The 18,360-nt window shown below is 30.1% G+C and overlaps 1 protein-coding gene across 1 annotated transcript in view; it reads left to right on the plus strand.

Moving 5' to 3' along the window:
* LOC107456974 (adhesion G protein-coupled receptor D1) overlaps positions 1–18,360 on the plus strand; it is a 139,737-nt gene that overhangs the window by 54,023 nt on the left and 67,354 nt on the right. Inside the window, exons 2-4 of the mRNA XM_071181981.2 lie at positions 12,039–13,160; positions 14,498–14,827; positions 17,601–17,770. Of these exons, the coding sequence (XP_071038082.2) occupies positions 12,812–13,160; positions 14,498–14,827; positions 17,601–17,770 (849 nt within the window). The 5' untranslated portion in view covers positions 12,039–12,811. The remainder of the gene's footprint in view (positions 1–12,038; positions 13,161–14,497; positions 14,828–17,600; positions 17,771–18,360) is intronic.

The following is an 18,360-nucleotide window of genomic DNA, read 5'->3' on the forward strand; positions in this document are numbered from 1 at the left end:
TAAAATCAGACATAATTGCAAGAGAATGAAATAGGTACGACTCACTCGAAGGAAAAATGGTCAAATGCCGAAGAGAGAGTTAAGAAAGTGATTTTTTATACAAACTTTCGAGTCATTTACAAGTAGTGGTAAAAAAATAACTGTGAATCAAACTTATAAAAGCAATAATAATACATCAAAGCATGAATCAATCGATCACTAGAAGAAATTTTGATATAAAGGTAGAAAGTTTACAGGCCTGGTAATGCAAACGGTTCTTTTACGAAAGAAAGTGGTAGTGGCACAGGCACTCTTAAACCATTTCCGGAGTAGCAAATTTCGAATGAAAAAATTTAGACTGGCAGGACATTAGCTACTGTGACCTGAGACTGTACCCATTACGATGCTGTTGCTGTTTCACACTTTCGCGCCGACTGTCACAAATACATGCCAGCATAAAACCGTATCAACCAGGGTAAAAAGATAAAGCTGGTAATCAAAGTAATTCTTTAGCAGTTTATTTGTGGGCGGGATTATAATTGTTTGATTTATTCAATTCACCATTACTTTGTTCAAAATAAAACTATTTAGTTATATTTTGAATTAACATTGATTATAATTACCGCCTTTTTATGCTCAGACTGCATACTATCAAAATACTATTAACTTTATCATACAACTCTACTCAAGGGGATCTCCCCATTCCAAAGATGATTTTCCCTTCAAAACTAAAGATTTACTTCTTTAAGGACTTGACTTGTTGTTACAACATACTACAACTTCAAAGATATATAGGACCTCCCAGAATACAACAAAACAGAATCGATGAATCGGTTAGTGGCGCTTCGAGCCAAACGCCGAGATAACCCCAATATCCAACATCCAGCAACATTGATTATATGTGTCATTCTCACGAAAACTGTCATTTTTCAGTTTATAAAATCCCAAAAAAGTAAAGTGAATAAAAAGCTCTGAAACTTTTTATATTAATAGAAATATGTAATGACATTATAAAGAAAGTATATATCCTATAAATTATACTTAATATTTAAATTAATTATTTTTTTAAATAATTAATTTATAATTAATTAATTTATAATAATTAATAATTAATTAATTTAATTTAATAAATAAATTAATTAATTTAATAAATTAATTTATTAATTTTTTAATTCATTTTTCAAATTAATTAATAAGTAAATTAATTATTTTCACTATTTAAAAAGTGAGGGAATGACACTAATAGTGAGGGAATGATATTTTATTTTAATTCATGTTTTTATCTAAGTTACATCTACCTAAAGTTTGAAAATGATCACATACTAAGTATATCTAATATTTATTATAATTTAGTCTTATATATTTAATAGTATTTACAGGTTTGGGAAATAAAATTGGCTGGCACAATTGAACAAAAAAAAATTTAATAATATACTCATCTTGAATCATTCCCTCACTTCAGCGTCATTCCCTCACTTTATACACAAGTGAGGGAATGACGAATTCAATAAAATTTAAAAATAACCGTTAGGCCTAATGAATTTCTGAAGTCAATCACATACAATTATATTCATACAAGAAAGCAACATATAATTATCCACTTTCTCGATGAAGTTGTATTTTATTTTACTCTAAAAAATGACATGAGGGAATGACAAATGTAAAAAATTTTACCTGGTTTGATTCATTCAAATGTATTCCACAGCAAAGCTTCTTTAAGTTGAAGATGGAAACATACTGCAATTTTGTTCTATGATGCCAGTTGTTAACTTCTGAAGTTTTTATTAAAATATTTTTATTCTAAGAAGATTGCAGGTGATAAGAACATTGTTGTGAGGGAATGACGCGAAACACTGGGGACAAAGTTTAAAATAGTGCTGTGTTAATATTTTTATCAGAAATTTAATTTAAAATTGATTTTCTGAATTCTATATTTTAGTATTCTGAAACAAAAAACACGAATTTGTAAAAAAAAATTTTGTATTTCAGAAACAATTTTTTTCTTTTTTTAAATCAGCAGTGGGGACAAGTGAGGGAATGACATATTGGTATATTTTAATAACCTAAAATAAATAAAAAATAAAAATTGATAATTTTATTTTTATTCTTTTGTTAGCTTGCATTCTGAAGGACACTTTCCCTGAATTTTTTTTCTTCGTAAGCTGTAAAACAAACATAAAATATACTGGGGACATGAAAATGACTGTTTTTGTGAGAATGACCCATATATATGATTAAACAAACAATAATTAAAGTAAAAGCATAGTAAGTTTGTCGAATTAGCAACGACTACATTTAAGTTACCGTTTTTTATTTAATTACAACTTGATTCTGATTTTGTACGAATACTTTTTCTGATTCACCCGTCCCCAAGGAGTTAAAGAATCATCATCATCATCGAAATATATCTGGGCACCTGGGGCCGTTAGCGGCCTTTTTCCCATTCGTCTTGTATTGTGGCCTTTAAGGTGGTTTTTTCTGGTAATTGGAATAAAAGGAAATTAAATATTTTGTATTCTAGTTAAAATTACGTCACTACAAAAATGAGCTGCCATCGATCTGAGGTAATAGGGCAGGTCGAATTATAAATAAACAATGTTTTCTCTTAAGTTTTCAAAAGTAAACATTTCGTTGAATCCTGTGGTGTCACAATTTATGGTCTTTTCGAAAAATCTGAAATTTAACTTCGCAATATGATGATCTAAAAAATCTATGTTGAGGTCGCGATGTATGTTTTTATTGCGGATAAACCATCTTGCTTTTGTTATTTTCCTGAGGATTTTATTCTGGCATATTTTGAGTTTTTTAAGGAGTGATGTGGAGATGTTGCACCAAGCTGGAGATGCATAAGTTAGGATGGGACAGATCATCGAGATGAAGAGTAAACGTTTAAGTCTGAGTTCCATTTAGGGGTTCTGAAGTGGAGTTATAGATTCGTGGTTTCTCAATGATTAAAAGCAATTTATTTCACATTTCTAGTGGTTTGTAGCATTTGTTGAATTAATGTTACCTGACTGACAACACTGCACCGGAAAGAGTTAACGCAGTAGGAATGTTCTAGCTTAAAGAGGCATCGATGACATGGCTCAAAAGAGCATGTACAAATTTGCATAGATATACAGACTTGTAACGAAACAATCCTACCAAACAAAATTGCACATCTAATATATACATTTACGAATATAAGGCTACCACTTTTTTTTTATAAAAGAATGTTTAGGATTTTTTATATACTATGCGACTTGTCTGGTTAATAAACATTTTCTGCAAACCTAAATTATTGCAGGCCTACTTAGTTTTTGCCCTGCTAATCATTAGACGTTTTGAAAATAAATGTAATAGACATTTAAAAAATCAAAGCTCTCAGAATTTTTAGTAATTTTGCAAGCAATTTTATAACCTCCCAGGAAAGAGCTGGTACAAAATGAGTAATAAATTAAGACATTAACTTAGCTACTGCTGGAATAAACTTTTACAAAAATGTGGCACCCCTGTCTAATGAGTTTTTCATAACTAGTCATGAACAGGTGCAACGATATAATTGTAACTGCTTCACATAAAATATGCCAGCAGAAGCGAGCATTTATTTTAATTTTAGACTGACAAAACATAAAAGGTACATAATTTTTAACAAATTAATAATGTTTAATAACATAAATATTTATTTACAAAGTGGTATATTAAAACAAACTCTTTTATCTTTTTTAAAAAAAATTATGATTTCTGAATAGTATACGTTCATTAATTGCTCCAAATTTTATAACCAGTTATTCTTTTTAAATGCACATTTGTTGCGTGTTTATATAGTTCAATTTAATAATTTCAGACAAGGCTATCTGTATTATATAATTTTGTAAAAATTTATTCTACTGGTAGCTAAATTAATATTTTTTGTATATTTTTTTTAAATTCATTTAACTTATTCTCCGCCGTAATTACAGGTAGGTATGTGATTTGTAGCGGTATGGCTATCTTGTGATGCGGATTTTAAAATGTTAACAAAATTTTCCATAAGTCTTTGGTTTTTAATACCTAACACTCTATAATATATTTTAAAAAAAGCTTAGTTGTTGGCTGACCAGTTAATCATCTTCACCAAATTTGTCGAACTTTACGCTCATTGCTAAAGATTTTCACAAAATTGTTATCAAAACAATTGGGGACTTTAGCTAACACTTAAATTTAAATATTTTTGTCCACAATACGTCGATATTTTATACTGTTTCTTTAAAATGTTAATTTATTGAGATGATCGAAAACATTTTATCATAAGCTTTTAAAAACTAGAAATTCCTTCCATAAATAAATTTTTCTATCATTTTAGTAATTTTGGTAGGCCAATAACAGCTTTTCAATGTTTAGTTTTTCAATTGTGGTCATTAATCTTTGCAATTGTTTTATATCGTGTTTATACATAAATCCTACTCAATTTATGAAATATTAACCTCATTATTCTCCTCTCCGTAGACTGGTTCTCTTCGATGTTATTCAATAATGTATTTCTTATCGATTTTCATCTCATAACGATTCCATAAACTGAAAGAGAGGAGGATTTTAACCTTCAAAATAAGCCTCTAATTCTTCAAAAGCCACGCCTTCAGCTGCTGCTAGAGTATTTAGTCAAAATTCTAAAATATTGACAGAATCGTAGATTTTGACAAATAATAGTTGCATTTACAATGTGCTAAATAATTCTTTTTTATGTAAAAAGTATTGTTAAGTATTTTTATGCGTGATACGAATTTAATTAATCCATCACGTCAGCATGAAATTCTGCTTCTATTTCTTATCGATTAAAAAATTGTACTATAACATTTTATTTAATCGATTAAAAAACTGTATTTTCAAATGAAAAAATGATTTAGATTTTTTTAATGAAAAGTACCTATTACAAATGTAGTACGGAGTTGTTAAGGAATTCCATCAAACACGAATTTTATTATTTTATTTTATCAGCCTACCCAATTCTGAGTGAACAATTACCAATGTTCTACTCCTTAGCTTTGCAAATTTGAACCCATGTTAGAAAACAAGGGAACTCCTGGTTCAAACATAGAGACAACCAGCTTACGCGGAAGACTTTTTTTTATAGAACAAACCCGCATTTGCGTTAGATGGAGAGAAAAACCGCGAAAATCTCCCACAGTTAGGCAGGGGGATTTTAATCCATGATCCATCTACAACTGATGATATTTTACGTCAGCACAGTCCAGCAAGCCTTCTTGGTGAAATCAGGATTATTTAAGGCAGAGGGTGATTTTTGCATTTTTCAGCGGCTCCATTTATGGAAAAGAATACGACTTTAGCCACGCACATGTCACAATCCGTTTACAAGGCGGATCCATTCATTCACCCACAAATCGTAATTTTGACCTGAATCAGAGAAAGATCAATCTCCAATTCAGTCCCCCCAAAAGTATGATTTTTTATGGGAACCTGGTGGACTTTGTGTCCCGGCAGGTTTAACGTGCACAAGTCATCTTGATTGCACCAGTCACGTGCACTATTTACTTCATAGGGAGTCTTCTGCTGGTCAGGGTTAAACTAATGATCACTTGGACATACGCCCAACGCCCTACCTACCAGACTATATCGGCCTCATGTTACTAGTGCAGTCTTTATTACACTTAAATGTTTTTGATTGTGTTATTGCTTTTTATTGACGGTAAGGGGTTACTGAAAGGACATTTTTTACTCATTTTTTAAAAAAAATAATAAATAAAAGCCTATACTTGCAAAATAATATTAATAGAAATCCTGTTCACTTTTTAGGAAAATCGAATAAATATTCGAAGAAGTTATGGGACCCGCAATTATCGAATAAGATTTGAGATATTTAAAAAAGAAAAGCATTTAACCCTGGAATTCAGTTTTATTTATTTTTCATGAATTTGGTGTCCCCTTAAAGGTACGCCCGAGATGGGTTCGCCGCCCGCTAGCTATGCGATAGTAACTGTTTGTTATATTTCCCAAAAGTTATGTCAGAGAAACTATAAACCCCCCAATTACAATGATTCTTACGGTACTTTTATTTTTTTTAAAGAGTAATAGAGCAGGTATTCTGAAATTTGCATGTTATAAATCTATAGATAATAAACGCATAAATATAAGTAGAGAGCTTCAAAATTTAAAAAAGCCATGTAAAATTAACGTGGCATTCAACGTGATAAATGCCACTGTCCAGTAAGCATTTATCTCTTACTCCGAACACTGATGTTTCTCCTAATCCATCCTCAGACCATATTAAAATATCGAATAAATATAATAACATTAACGAATAAATATCAAATCGGATGTAACAAATATTTCATACATTCACCAATGCGACTATGTGATTGTTGACATTCACCGGTTAAAGTCTGCATTTTCTTGATTTCAGACTTTTATGGTAACAGTGTTACCATAAAAGTCTGATAATAAATTTCATAAATGCTTCCGGAAGATTTTATTTTCATATTTAAAGTGGTAGTAATTATATACTATTTTTTTCTTTTATAATCTTAATTTTTAAATGATATTGATCACCACTATTCTTACAAAAATTAAGCAGATATATTAATATGCGTTACTATCATGGTTGTCAACTTAAGTTTGCTCATATACAACGTATTTGTTTGCTTAAAATTGAAGTTTTAATTCCATTTTAATACCACTGGGAAAAATGATAATGGAAGGGATTAAAAGTTGGCAGGTATGTAACACACATAATAGTATATTCTTATTCTTTTATTTAAAATATATTAGTAACATGCTATTTAAATTTTTTCCGCTTTATAATTTCGATATACATTTGCCCACTATACCCTACACTGATGTTTTTATTAAGGTTAAGTGCCACTGTTTGGCATACATTTGTCCGGTATGCTCTACATCAGTATTTTTTGAGGGTCAAGTGCCACTGCCCAGTATGCATTTAACCGGTACTCCGAACACTGATGCTTCTCCTAATCTATCCTCAGAAGATATTAAAATATCGAATAAATATAATAATATCAACGAATAAATTAATATCAAATCGGATATAACAAATATTTTGGACATTCACCAAAGCAACTACGTGATTGTTGACGTTCACCGGTGAAAGTCGGCATTCTCTTGATTTCGTTGATTTCGGTTATTTACAGTATCATATATATATATAACTCATATATATATATATATATATATATATATATATATATATATATATATATATATATATATATATATATATATATATATATATATATATATAATATATATCAATCATATATATATATATATATCGTCAACAATCACGTAGTTGCTTTGGTGAATGTCCAAAATATTTGTTATATCCGATTTGATATTAATTTATTCGTTGATATTCGTTGATATATATATTCGTTGATATATATATATATATATATATATATATATATATATATATATATATATATATATATATATATATATATATATATATATATATATATATATATATATATATATATATATATATATATATATATCAATCATATATATATATATATATCGTCAACAATCACGTAGTTGCTTTGGTGAATGTCCAAAATATTTGTTATATCCGATTTGATATTAATTTATTCGTTGATATTCGTTGATATATATATATATATATATATATATATATATATATATATATATATATATATATATATATATATATATATATATATATATATATATATATATATATATATATATATAAATATAAATATATATATATATATATATATATATACTCTTAATTGTATTGCTGTAGCCGGCCGCATATTTATTTTCAGGCATACCAACTGCTCTGTTTTAAACAAAATATTTTATTAAGTGAAGATGTAGAGCATAAGACACAAAAATTTTCAGAATTCAGTGTCATTTTGAAAATTTATGAATGCGCCACTACGAACTGGAACAAGTATGTAGCTCAGTGTGTAGCTGCACGCAAAATTAGTTTTCTTATGTTAACCATCTCTATTAAACCCGAAGATTATGTAACTGTTAATCAAATATTTGAATATAAATTGTTACCACTGAACAAATATTCGCGACAACTGGGTAATATGTATGTCAGAAAATTATGTCAACACTACCACTAACTTATTATAAAAATATTTTTAAAAGTTATATTAAATTAGTGGTAGGAAGCTCAAAAATTCAATAGTTTGCCAAAATTATTTACAAGTTCAATTTAAAACAGTATTTATTCCAGTAAACACCAATATGTTTTCTTGCCTGTCAATCAATCAATTTAATTTAATCTTGTTATAACGTGGTGGCCATATGTTTATATTAAATACATACATACATATTCTTTTTCACTCTGAATTGGAGCATATAAGGCTTCTATCATAGTTTTCCATCTCACTCTATGTGTGGCTACATATTATGACTCTCTCCATGTCTGTCCTTTGATTTTTAATCGCTTACAATCATCCTGCTCCAAATATTTTTTGGGTCTTCCTCTTTTTCTATTGCTCTGAGGGTTCCCATCAAAAACTTGTTTTACTTAAAATTTTTGAGGTTTACGTAGTACATGACCTATCCATTTCCATTTATGTTTTTAATTTCCATATCAATCGGTTTCTGATTTGCTTTTCTGAAGATATTAAATGTTCTACCCAAATGTATTTTTTTAAATAATTTCTATTTTACTGGTTTCATTAATTATAAATATTATTGTCTTATTCCAAATAAATTTTTCAAAACATAAAATAAATTTAAATAATTTTTTGTGACAAATTGCATTGTCAGTTTGTTAGTGTTACCTGTCAATAAATTGTAAAAGATTTTCATTACACAAATTCCAGTGAAAAACAAGTTTGCGTGCTTACTAAATTCCGTGCTTAAACATGAACCTTGAATGAACTTGTTTATGATACTACGCCTCTATCATTTTAACGATAGAAGTTTTTTAAAATATGCATGCTTATAAATCGATTCATATTAGATTTGATTAAAATGTAGCGCTCCAAGCAAGAATTTCTTACAAAAGAAATTCATTTATTTTATTTCAGATATTGATATAAAAAAAATTTTTTTTTATTCTTCTCGTGTTAACTGTTTTTGAACTTTTCATTGAGAAGTTATTCGAAATTCCAGGTGCTAAAAAATAATTTATTGAAATTTAAACACATTTCTGGACAATTACTACTAAATGAAAAATTGGTTTTCGTAAATACGGTTCAGTAAATACGGTGCAACGGTTCTCAATTTTTTTTCTGGTTACGTAACCCTAAATAATGAACCTTCTTTTGCGGAAACCCGACTTAGTAAATTAAGTTTATTAAGGTAATTATGAAAGCTGTTACCCATAAAAGATTATTTTTAAAATACTTAGGTAGAAGTTATAAGATTTTTCTAAGATTTTAATTATGTTTAATTTCGGACAGTTAAATTTGTAGTCCTTATGGAAGGTCATGAATAGGCTAGGCAAGGTTATGAATTTATTTCTGGTGTACATAGATAAATTGAAAATGGTTAAAAAGAAGCAGGTTTATGGTTACGAAAATAAGAACTTAAAAGAACTACTATATATAAATGTTGAAAATGGTTGTAAGGAAAACATTTCTTTATTAAATTTCGTTATTTTATTTTGATTTGAAAAACGCGATAGGAGATATTAATGCAATATTTTATGAATGTATGTTATTTTCATTATTTGTTCATTACATTGTTATAGGAAATATTATATTTAACTAGTGGGCTGTGCCCCCTGCTCGCTAACGCTCGCCAACCCCCGAAAATTGCTACGCAATCTTATATGGTTTGCTTCGCAAACCAAGCTCGCTTCGCTCGCTACTAACTTAGGTGCATTGCAAATGCACAAAATTCTAAGAATTCGAAACAATCATTCAAATCCATATAACAACTTTTTTTTTAAAAAAAAAATTACATCTTTTTAGTAAATACTAAGTCATTAAAATAAATTTGAATTCAAATGAATGACACGTAATTCGTTAAACCTATTAGAAATGTGCTATAGTATAAAATCTTAAGATAAAATCTCTAAAACTGATATCTCTTTAAAAAGGTTAAAATTTTGGCTATAATTAAGTATATTAAAAATTGAAATAAGAGAAATTGCAATGGAAAAACCCTGCATAAACAAAACATTGAATTTCGGAAGAAATCTCGTTTGGTGAGAATGCTCTCTCTTGTCAAAAAATACAAAATAAACTGACCTCAAATAAAACTCCAAGGACTTCGAATCAAATAATTAAGGAAACTACTATCGCGTTTAATATAAAAGGAAGATTTATTAACTAAACAATAAAATTACAGCATCGCAGTTCCAAAAAACAAATCTCACACTCACTCAAAAAAACAATTTACCTTCTAATTAGTCACCATAGCAACCACAAAACTCTTCTCGTTACCATCTATAAACTGATATATAATAAATAAATTATTTAACAAAAAATACGATGTGCATAAGCACATAATATTTTACACTCTGGTTATTTCCGTATCCGTTTTTAGAAGCGCTATATGTTGAGCCACCCAATCTAGATTTGGCATGTGACATTTTTAGCGGCAATTATTGGTTGATTTTCTAGCGTTGCCATTCGGAGAGTTGTAATGAGGCTTTTTTTTTATCGCCGTGTAAGAGAAATATATATATAGATTATAAGAAATGTTATACTTAATTTTTAAAAATTGCCATTTTTATTTCATTAGCATTTTACTTAAAATAAATCCATTCTGGTAACCAAAAGGTCAAATAAATTATGAATTATAGGTTATATTTAAATATAATCAAAAGTTTCAAAACTCATCACGGGTTTTAAAAAGTACAAACGAACTTCCACGGAACCCCAGAGGTATGCGGAACACCATTTCAGAACCGCTGCCTTAGAGCAGTAGTTCCCAATTTTTTTCTGCAAAGGAACCTTAATTGTCGAGTTTCTTCAGGAGGATTAGAAAAAAAAATTATATATTGATATTAAAAAAAATTCATTAGAATCTGCGAATATACTAACCAAAAAAAAGACTACTGATTATTTTGAAGTTATTTAATGAATAGAATTAAATATTTAATATTATGAATTTTTTGTGTATGTATATGCTAAAAACTAATAAGCTCAATTATGAGTTTTTAAAAAAGAATTGTTATAAATTATGAGAATAGTTATCAGAGAAACGTAATTCTTTATTCTTGAATTTAGTTTTTTTTTTTTTTTTTTTTTTTTTTTTTTTTTTTTTTTTGAATTGAAAAGCTCGATGAGAAATATTTATGAAATTTTTATGAATGTTTATTCTTTTCATAATTTGTTTAATATATTGTTATTTAAAATATCTATATATATATTTTAAATATTAATCCTTTTTATTCACCTTTTACACATAAGAAAGTTCACAGAAGCAAGCAAAATGTTTAATTAATTATGGATTATGAATTGAATATAAATATTATTACTGATTAGAAATATCCTAACTCTTGGAAGCGCTGTCACCCAGGGATGCTTTAGGGGAACCTCTGCCTTAGAGTGCCAGTTATCCGGATCGACCAGGACTAATTCTATTTACTAAATATTTGAAAAATTAAAGCTGTGGTAGGTCAGGGGATAGAATGCTCGCCTCCCAATGAGGTGACCGGGGTCAAATCTCAGCAATGACTGGTCGAAACAAATTCCGTAATCGGCTAACGCCGATCATAGTGATGACGTAAAGTATCCTCAGCCGTAAACGGATCATTCTAAACAAGAAAGGTTTCCGTGATTTTCCTCCCCGTGTAACGCAAATGTAGGTTAGTTCCATCTAAATGTCCGCCATAAAGGCCAAAAGGCAAATTTCTCTTCAGGAGTTTTCTTGTCTTCAGGATTAGGTTTGAAATTGCAAGTTGAACATAGTCGTAACCCAGAATTGGGTCAGCTGTCCAACGTCGGTTATAAAATAAAATTGGACAATTTTAAAAATGCCAACAAGACTTATTGGAAAAAAAACGCGTGTTTAAAAGACAAATTAAATCGAACCAAGTCCAAGTTATATATGTTTCATAAAATATTTTTTGTGTTATAAAATCTCTTCGAAATAATTTATCCTATGTTAATCTAATTTTTCAGGAGAAAAGAACGACGACTATTAGATTGAAGATGGAAAATATATCCTTTAAAATTATAGAAAACTTTTTTTTAAAATTATTTTTAAACTATTACTTAGCAAAATAATGTGGTGTTATAATCATAAAACCTATATTTTTGAATATTTGAATTAAATAGCTGTCATGATGTTGTTACTAAAATTCATTTCTGAACTTTAATTTACTACTATGTGTGATTAGTTATTAGCTCATTTATGCTATTAAAATTGAAGAGCTGAGTGGAAGAACTAGGCAAGTGGCCCTGTTCAAAGTAAGAAGAAAAATGTGGTATCCAAACTACTTTATAATAAAATCATTAGGTAATGAAATTAATATTTCTTTGCCTATTTTATTCACCGCTAAGTAATTGAGAATAAAAATAATACAAAACTACTCAAAACTAATCTGGATTTGATATATAACTAAAGTGATGGCAAAAACAATTCTATTATATTAAACATAACCATATTGATTCGACCAATTTTTTCTGACAAGTAAATATCCCTGAAAATGTCCCTTACCTGCTGCATCCATTAGGCTCTTCAATTATCATGTTATATAGTAACAGAAAGGGATGGAAATAAATAAAAACAGTTTTTCTAGTAGTGTTAGAAATCAGTAGTTGTGTTCTTAGTTGCAGTAATAGAAATAGGTAGAAAAATGTTTAGTTATAGTTGTAGTTAATCATCAAAACTCTTTGAAACAAATCAGGCGACGCCTGTGTTTTTAGACGACGCGTTAAAAAGGACAACAGCTATGATGACACCAGAACCACCTAAAGTAGTACCTACTACAGAAGCGACTACCACTACCGTCATTACTACAACGGAACCTACGACCACAGAAGAAACCACAACGGAACCTACTACGACAACAACTGAAGAACCCACTACCACTCCGGAACCTACAACAACACCTGAACCTACAACCACAACAACTTCGACAACTACAACTACTGTTGCAACTACTACAACAACTAAAGCAACCACAACTACAACAACCACGACAACTACCCGGAAACCGACCACTACAACTACGAGGCGAACTACAACAACAAAACCGCCAACTACAACCACACCGCCAACAACTACACCGGATCCATCAGGTATAACGTGCAAGAAAAATCATTCCTAGATTTTAAAAAAATAGGTATAGCATTCAGTACTATGCATTCTGTTCTGTATTTTTTAAGTACTATACATTCTGTTATCTTCCTGTTTAGTACTGTATACTTTGTTCCATACTTATTAAGTACTATATATTTACATATTATACATGATACATCTTCGTTGAACTATACATTTTGTTACATTTCCAATGCATTTATCCTTTCAAAAAAGTGATATATTTTTCAAATCAAATCATAGCTAAATTCATCGATACGACGGCAAAAAATAACTAAAGGCATGCTTACTTAGCCATTCAAAAAGTTGGCAAAAAGGAAAACAATCGAACTCATTTTTTAAATAAAAATTTTATACAGTATATTAAATACTGTAACACAATGGGTAGAACAATTTGTTATATCTAGCACCAGAGAACTTAAAAGCAATATCAAATATGTTCTTAAAAATGATTATTCTGGTTGATTGAATATCAACCACAGAACAATTGTTTTGAAACTGAGATCACATAAGAAATCAAACTTTATACTTTATCAAAACATTAGAAATATTTTTATTTAGTGGATTCTATCACACAATGGTATCGAAGGTAATGATCAGGCAGACTTTCTAGAGGAAAAAAATCAGAACTATGACCTCAACAAGAAATTGCACCTGCTACACTAAAACGATATATTTTTTAACAAATTTTAATGAAATGAATAATAATGATGCGTCAAAAATATCAAAGATGAATCTTGGAAAGTCATTCTAGATTAATGGAAACTGTAAATCCTGAAAAGAGGCAGTAGCGATTTTTAAACAAATGGCTGACCATGACTGCCAAGAACACTAGTTCAAAATAGGAATATTCTCTACCAACGTACGCCTGATTTGCCAAGCAGACATTAAGATTTCAAGCTGTCTTTTCACCTGTCAAGGACTAGAACTCCCTGTGACTAGAACTGTGGGAACTACTCCCACGATAACGGAGGGCTTAACCAATTAAATTAGAAACCAAGAACAATATTGAACTCTCAATGATCAGACTATAATTGAAATTCAGATTAAAATTGACTGTTTATTGTTCCTTTTCAAATTTGGAAATGTTAAGTGTTGATTTTTAAAAGTTTATTGTTCATTGTAAATTGTTTATTGTCCTTCCTATATTTTTGTGGTGCGTTGATCTGTTTTAACAATGCATGCCGACCGATCTGTGTAGAAAATTTCATTCCCCAGTTGGCGGTTTGGGGAAAAGATGAATCAATGGATTAATTTCCAAATAAAGTCATGTGTAACTTATTTGTTGAATCTCAGCATCTAACTGTTATCATTTCAGATACGAGGTTTGCTTCCACATCCAGTTTCTACCTGTCGGATTTAGCCGCTGCCGGAACTCCAGTTTACAACGATGGACCGGTCCACACGTCGGAGGATGGCCTGGATGGATTTGGTAACTCGGCAGACTTTGGCGACAATGAAGAGAAACCCGAAAGATCGTGCTTAAAAATTGATGACCTGAGCAGAGCAGTTCGTGGCAAAGCATCTGAAGAACACAATAAGTGTTGGCGAAATCCTATAAACTGCAAAAATGGCTTTTCCGCCAGTATATTTGCTAAATTGCTCTTTCATAGGAAGGATAAAAGCAAAAGATATTTATTCAGCACAGGTATCGTTCGACTATACTCTCCAACAAATACGGTATTTTCGAAAAATATTTGTCCTAGTGGTAGTTTAAGTAATATACAGTATATTTTCGATATCTCGAAAGCATTGTTCCTTGGCATTTCAAATCTACATAATTTTAATTTGTATTTCTATGTCGAAGGCTTTCTTCTCAAAATTTTGCTTTGTCGAACTTTTGAAAACTTTTTCAACTTTCGAACTTTTTTAGAAATAGAAAATGATTTTTTTCGGAAAAAAACATATTGTAAGCTCCTTGTAAACCAATTATTTTTTATTATATGCATAATTATTTTTTTTCTTACTTTCAAAAATAAAATAATAATTCTCGTATATTTAGACTTATAATCAACTATCATTACATACATGCTTTTTAGTAGTTATTCTTATGTTTCACTTTGTAGAGTAATATTTTTGAATATAGTTTTCTACTTTTTTCAGAACATATTTAGTTCTGAGCTTGCTATATCGAAAGCTCGCTATCCCGACATTTTCTGTAGCGTCCCTTCGACTTTGAGATGTCGACAGTATACTGTATTAGTCATTTAACACATTGCATGCGGATCAGGTAAATATATTAAAAAGTGGTACCAAAACTACTTCGTCTCCGGTCTGTTGTTTTAAAGGAATTATCTATTCGTGATTATCACAATGGTAACTGATTCAGTAGATATATAATCAGTACTAAAATTGTTCGTTGCATTTTTTTAAAATTAAAATTGTAGCTATAGTGGCAAGTCTGCTACAACTTTAATGAAATCCTGCCTACCACTTTTTTAAAGTTTTAATCTATTACATCTGTGATAATTTTTTTGGAAAGTTGTTCGCATGCAATGTGTTAATTAGTTAGAAAACATAATTTAATCAGATACATATATACATAAAATTTAATTTTTATATAAAAGTCCAGATGCAAATTAATTGTAGCCAAATGGTTAAGATGTCCTCCGAAAAGTTAGGAATTCGCACCGGCCACAGTGCTGACGTAAAAGAATCCTCAATGGCAGACGGATCATGGGTTAGAGTCCCCTTGCCGTCAGGCTAATCGTAGAAGGTTTCTGTGTTTTCCCTCACCATGTACCGCAAATGTGGGTTAATTCCATCAAAAAGTCCTTCACAAAGGCTAATTTCTCCCTAGTACTTGATCCAGGAATTACAACTTGTTTTCTGGATTGAGCAGGGCTCGAAAAACCACCCGTCCGCCCGTCCTCGGCGGTCAAAAATTCCCAGCGGACAACGAATTTCTCGAATCCGACGTCCGCGCGGACGGCCATTTTCCCGTTAAAGTTGGTGATACATTTTCAATTTTTGTTATCTTACAAGAGTTTAGCGCCTCACTTCTAAAATGACCCTCTAATCTAGAAATACAGCAACATACTGCGCATGGTGGAATTGATGTTTTCTCTGTCTCCCGTACTGCAGCAGTTGAAAGGGACTTTTCAGCAATGGACTAACAAAAAAAAACATTACTTACTGGTCTTAAACAAGAAGCGTTAAACGCAATTATGAACATCTACCTACATGGAAAACCCCTTTCAGATTTTTGTGCAGAAACCTCTGTAAATCATTAGCTTGACTGTGGAACTGGCAAACGTCATATTTGATTCATTTAAAAAAGGCAGTACCCTCGGATAAATTGACATTCCAGATAACTTGACATTTGTCATTTAAATTATTTCATAAAAGAAATTATTTCATAAAAGAAACAAATTATTTCATAAAAGAAATAAATTATTTTATAAAAGAAATACTAGGTTCCTATTAGTAATTATTAGTATACCTTTTATTACTGTATAATGCAATCCTAGTATTTGTAATCCTAGTAACTACTAATTCATTGTGCAATTTATATAAATGTTAGTAATAAATAAGAGAAAATTATATTTTTATTTATTTAGAAGCGACGGGTTAGTTTCAAATGAGGACGGGTACATTGTTGGACAAGCCGTCCTTGAGGACGGGTAAAATTTTTGAGTTTTTTCGAGCCCTGGGATTGAGTGTAAAATTAGAAAACTACAAAGTTGAACATTAGTAGTCGTTAACCCTAAAATTGGGTCGGCAGTTCAACGACGGTTATAAAATTAAGTAAAATGAAATTTTCTAGACTTAATAGTTTATTTTTTTCATTTTAAAATTTCTCATATTTGTTTTTCATCAGCGGTCGACTTCGAAAAAATACCTCTGTCATAAAAACGCATCGAGAAGAAAATCTTTACGTTTATTCCATCATGTTTTTATTGTAAAGGGTAATTCAAAATTAATGTAGCGATTACAAACAGCTATAACTATTTAATGATAAGTTATTTATTGATAAGATTAACATAGAATGTAGATGGAACATCAAAATTTATTTACGTAAGGAGCAAGCACAGTGAAGCGGAATCCAGCGCATGCGTGGGTTAGAATTTAACAATTGTCATTTTTTCCTCACTGTTATCATTCTGTTAAAATGATTTAATAAAGTCTATATTATGATAACATCATGAGACATTGGTCACCATTCCTTAAACTTTTCCATACTGTTGCCATCTGGGGTATATACAGATAAAAAAATTTCTATTCATGCTGGCAAGTAAAAAAGAAAACTTAGGGCTGTTTCTAAAATGCTTAGATGGAAGCTAAATGTAAATATTTTTCACCGACCAAGCTAAAACTTAGTTACCCTATTTTAATTTTCTTCACGGTCGTGGTTTTTATATCCTGTGAGTTTATGTAAATTAATTTATTTTAAATAATTAATTCAAATTGTTCATCAACAGGAGGGGACATCGAAGGCATTCCTGGTGTGGCTGTTTTCTACAAAGGCATCTACATGCACGCCGTCGTTTCAACTGGGGAAAATGTTTGGTCTGTTTACGTAGCAGGAATTGTGCTCAACGATACATGGAGCAGTGTTGCTTTCACTTGGAGTCAGGCAGATGGATTGGATGTAAATATATTAAACACGTACTTCATAAAATTCTAGATTCAGTTAAAACACAAATGAAGGCTTTGTAGTAATAAGTCACATTTTCCTTTAACATGATATTTTTTCGAAACTTTTTCATTGATAGGTATTTGATGTGATAGATTTCTTGATGAGTTTTTTTATAAGTTTTCAGAATTTTCATTTTATGTACGACAGCACAACTAGAGGAATTTTTATCAAAACTGCTTGCGTTAGATGTGACTCAACATCATATTGTTTCAATACTTCCAAATATTGTAATGTTGTAAAAAAAAGCCTTTCGGGGATGCCAACTTGCTCCGGACAGCGAATATGTATTTTAAAGTCGTAGTTTATCAATTATGATTTTTGGTTTAATAAATTCAATTTAGTAGATTTTATCCACCACTATTTCTAATTAATTCGTAGGGTTATATAATTCACCATTTAATTGAATTTATGTAAGTCTACTTCAATTGCATACCTGTCTACTCTTCCGGATTTTCCGCAAGATTTTATTTTCATATTTAAAGTGGTAGTAATTATATACTATTTTTTCTTTTGTAATCTTAATTTTTAAATGATATTGATCA

The sequence above is a fragment of the Parasteatoda tepidariorum genome, chromosome 4 (genome assembly GCF_982258835.1).
Source record: "Parasteatoda tepidariorum strain Cologne lab strain chromosome 4, Ptep-v5.0, whole genome shotgun sequence".
Classification (NCBI taxonomy): domain Eukaryota; kingdom Metazoa; phylum Arthropoda; class Arachnida; order Araneae; family Theridiidae; genus Parasteatoda; species Parasteatoda tepidariorum.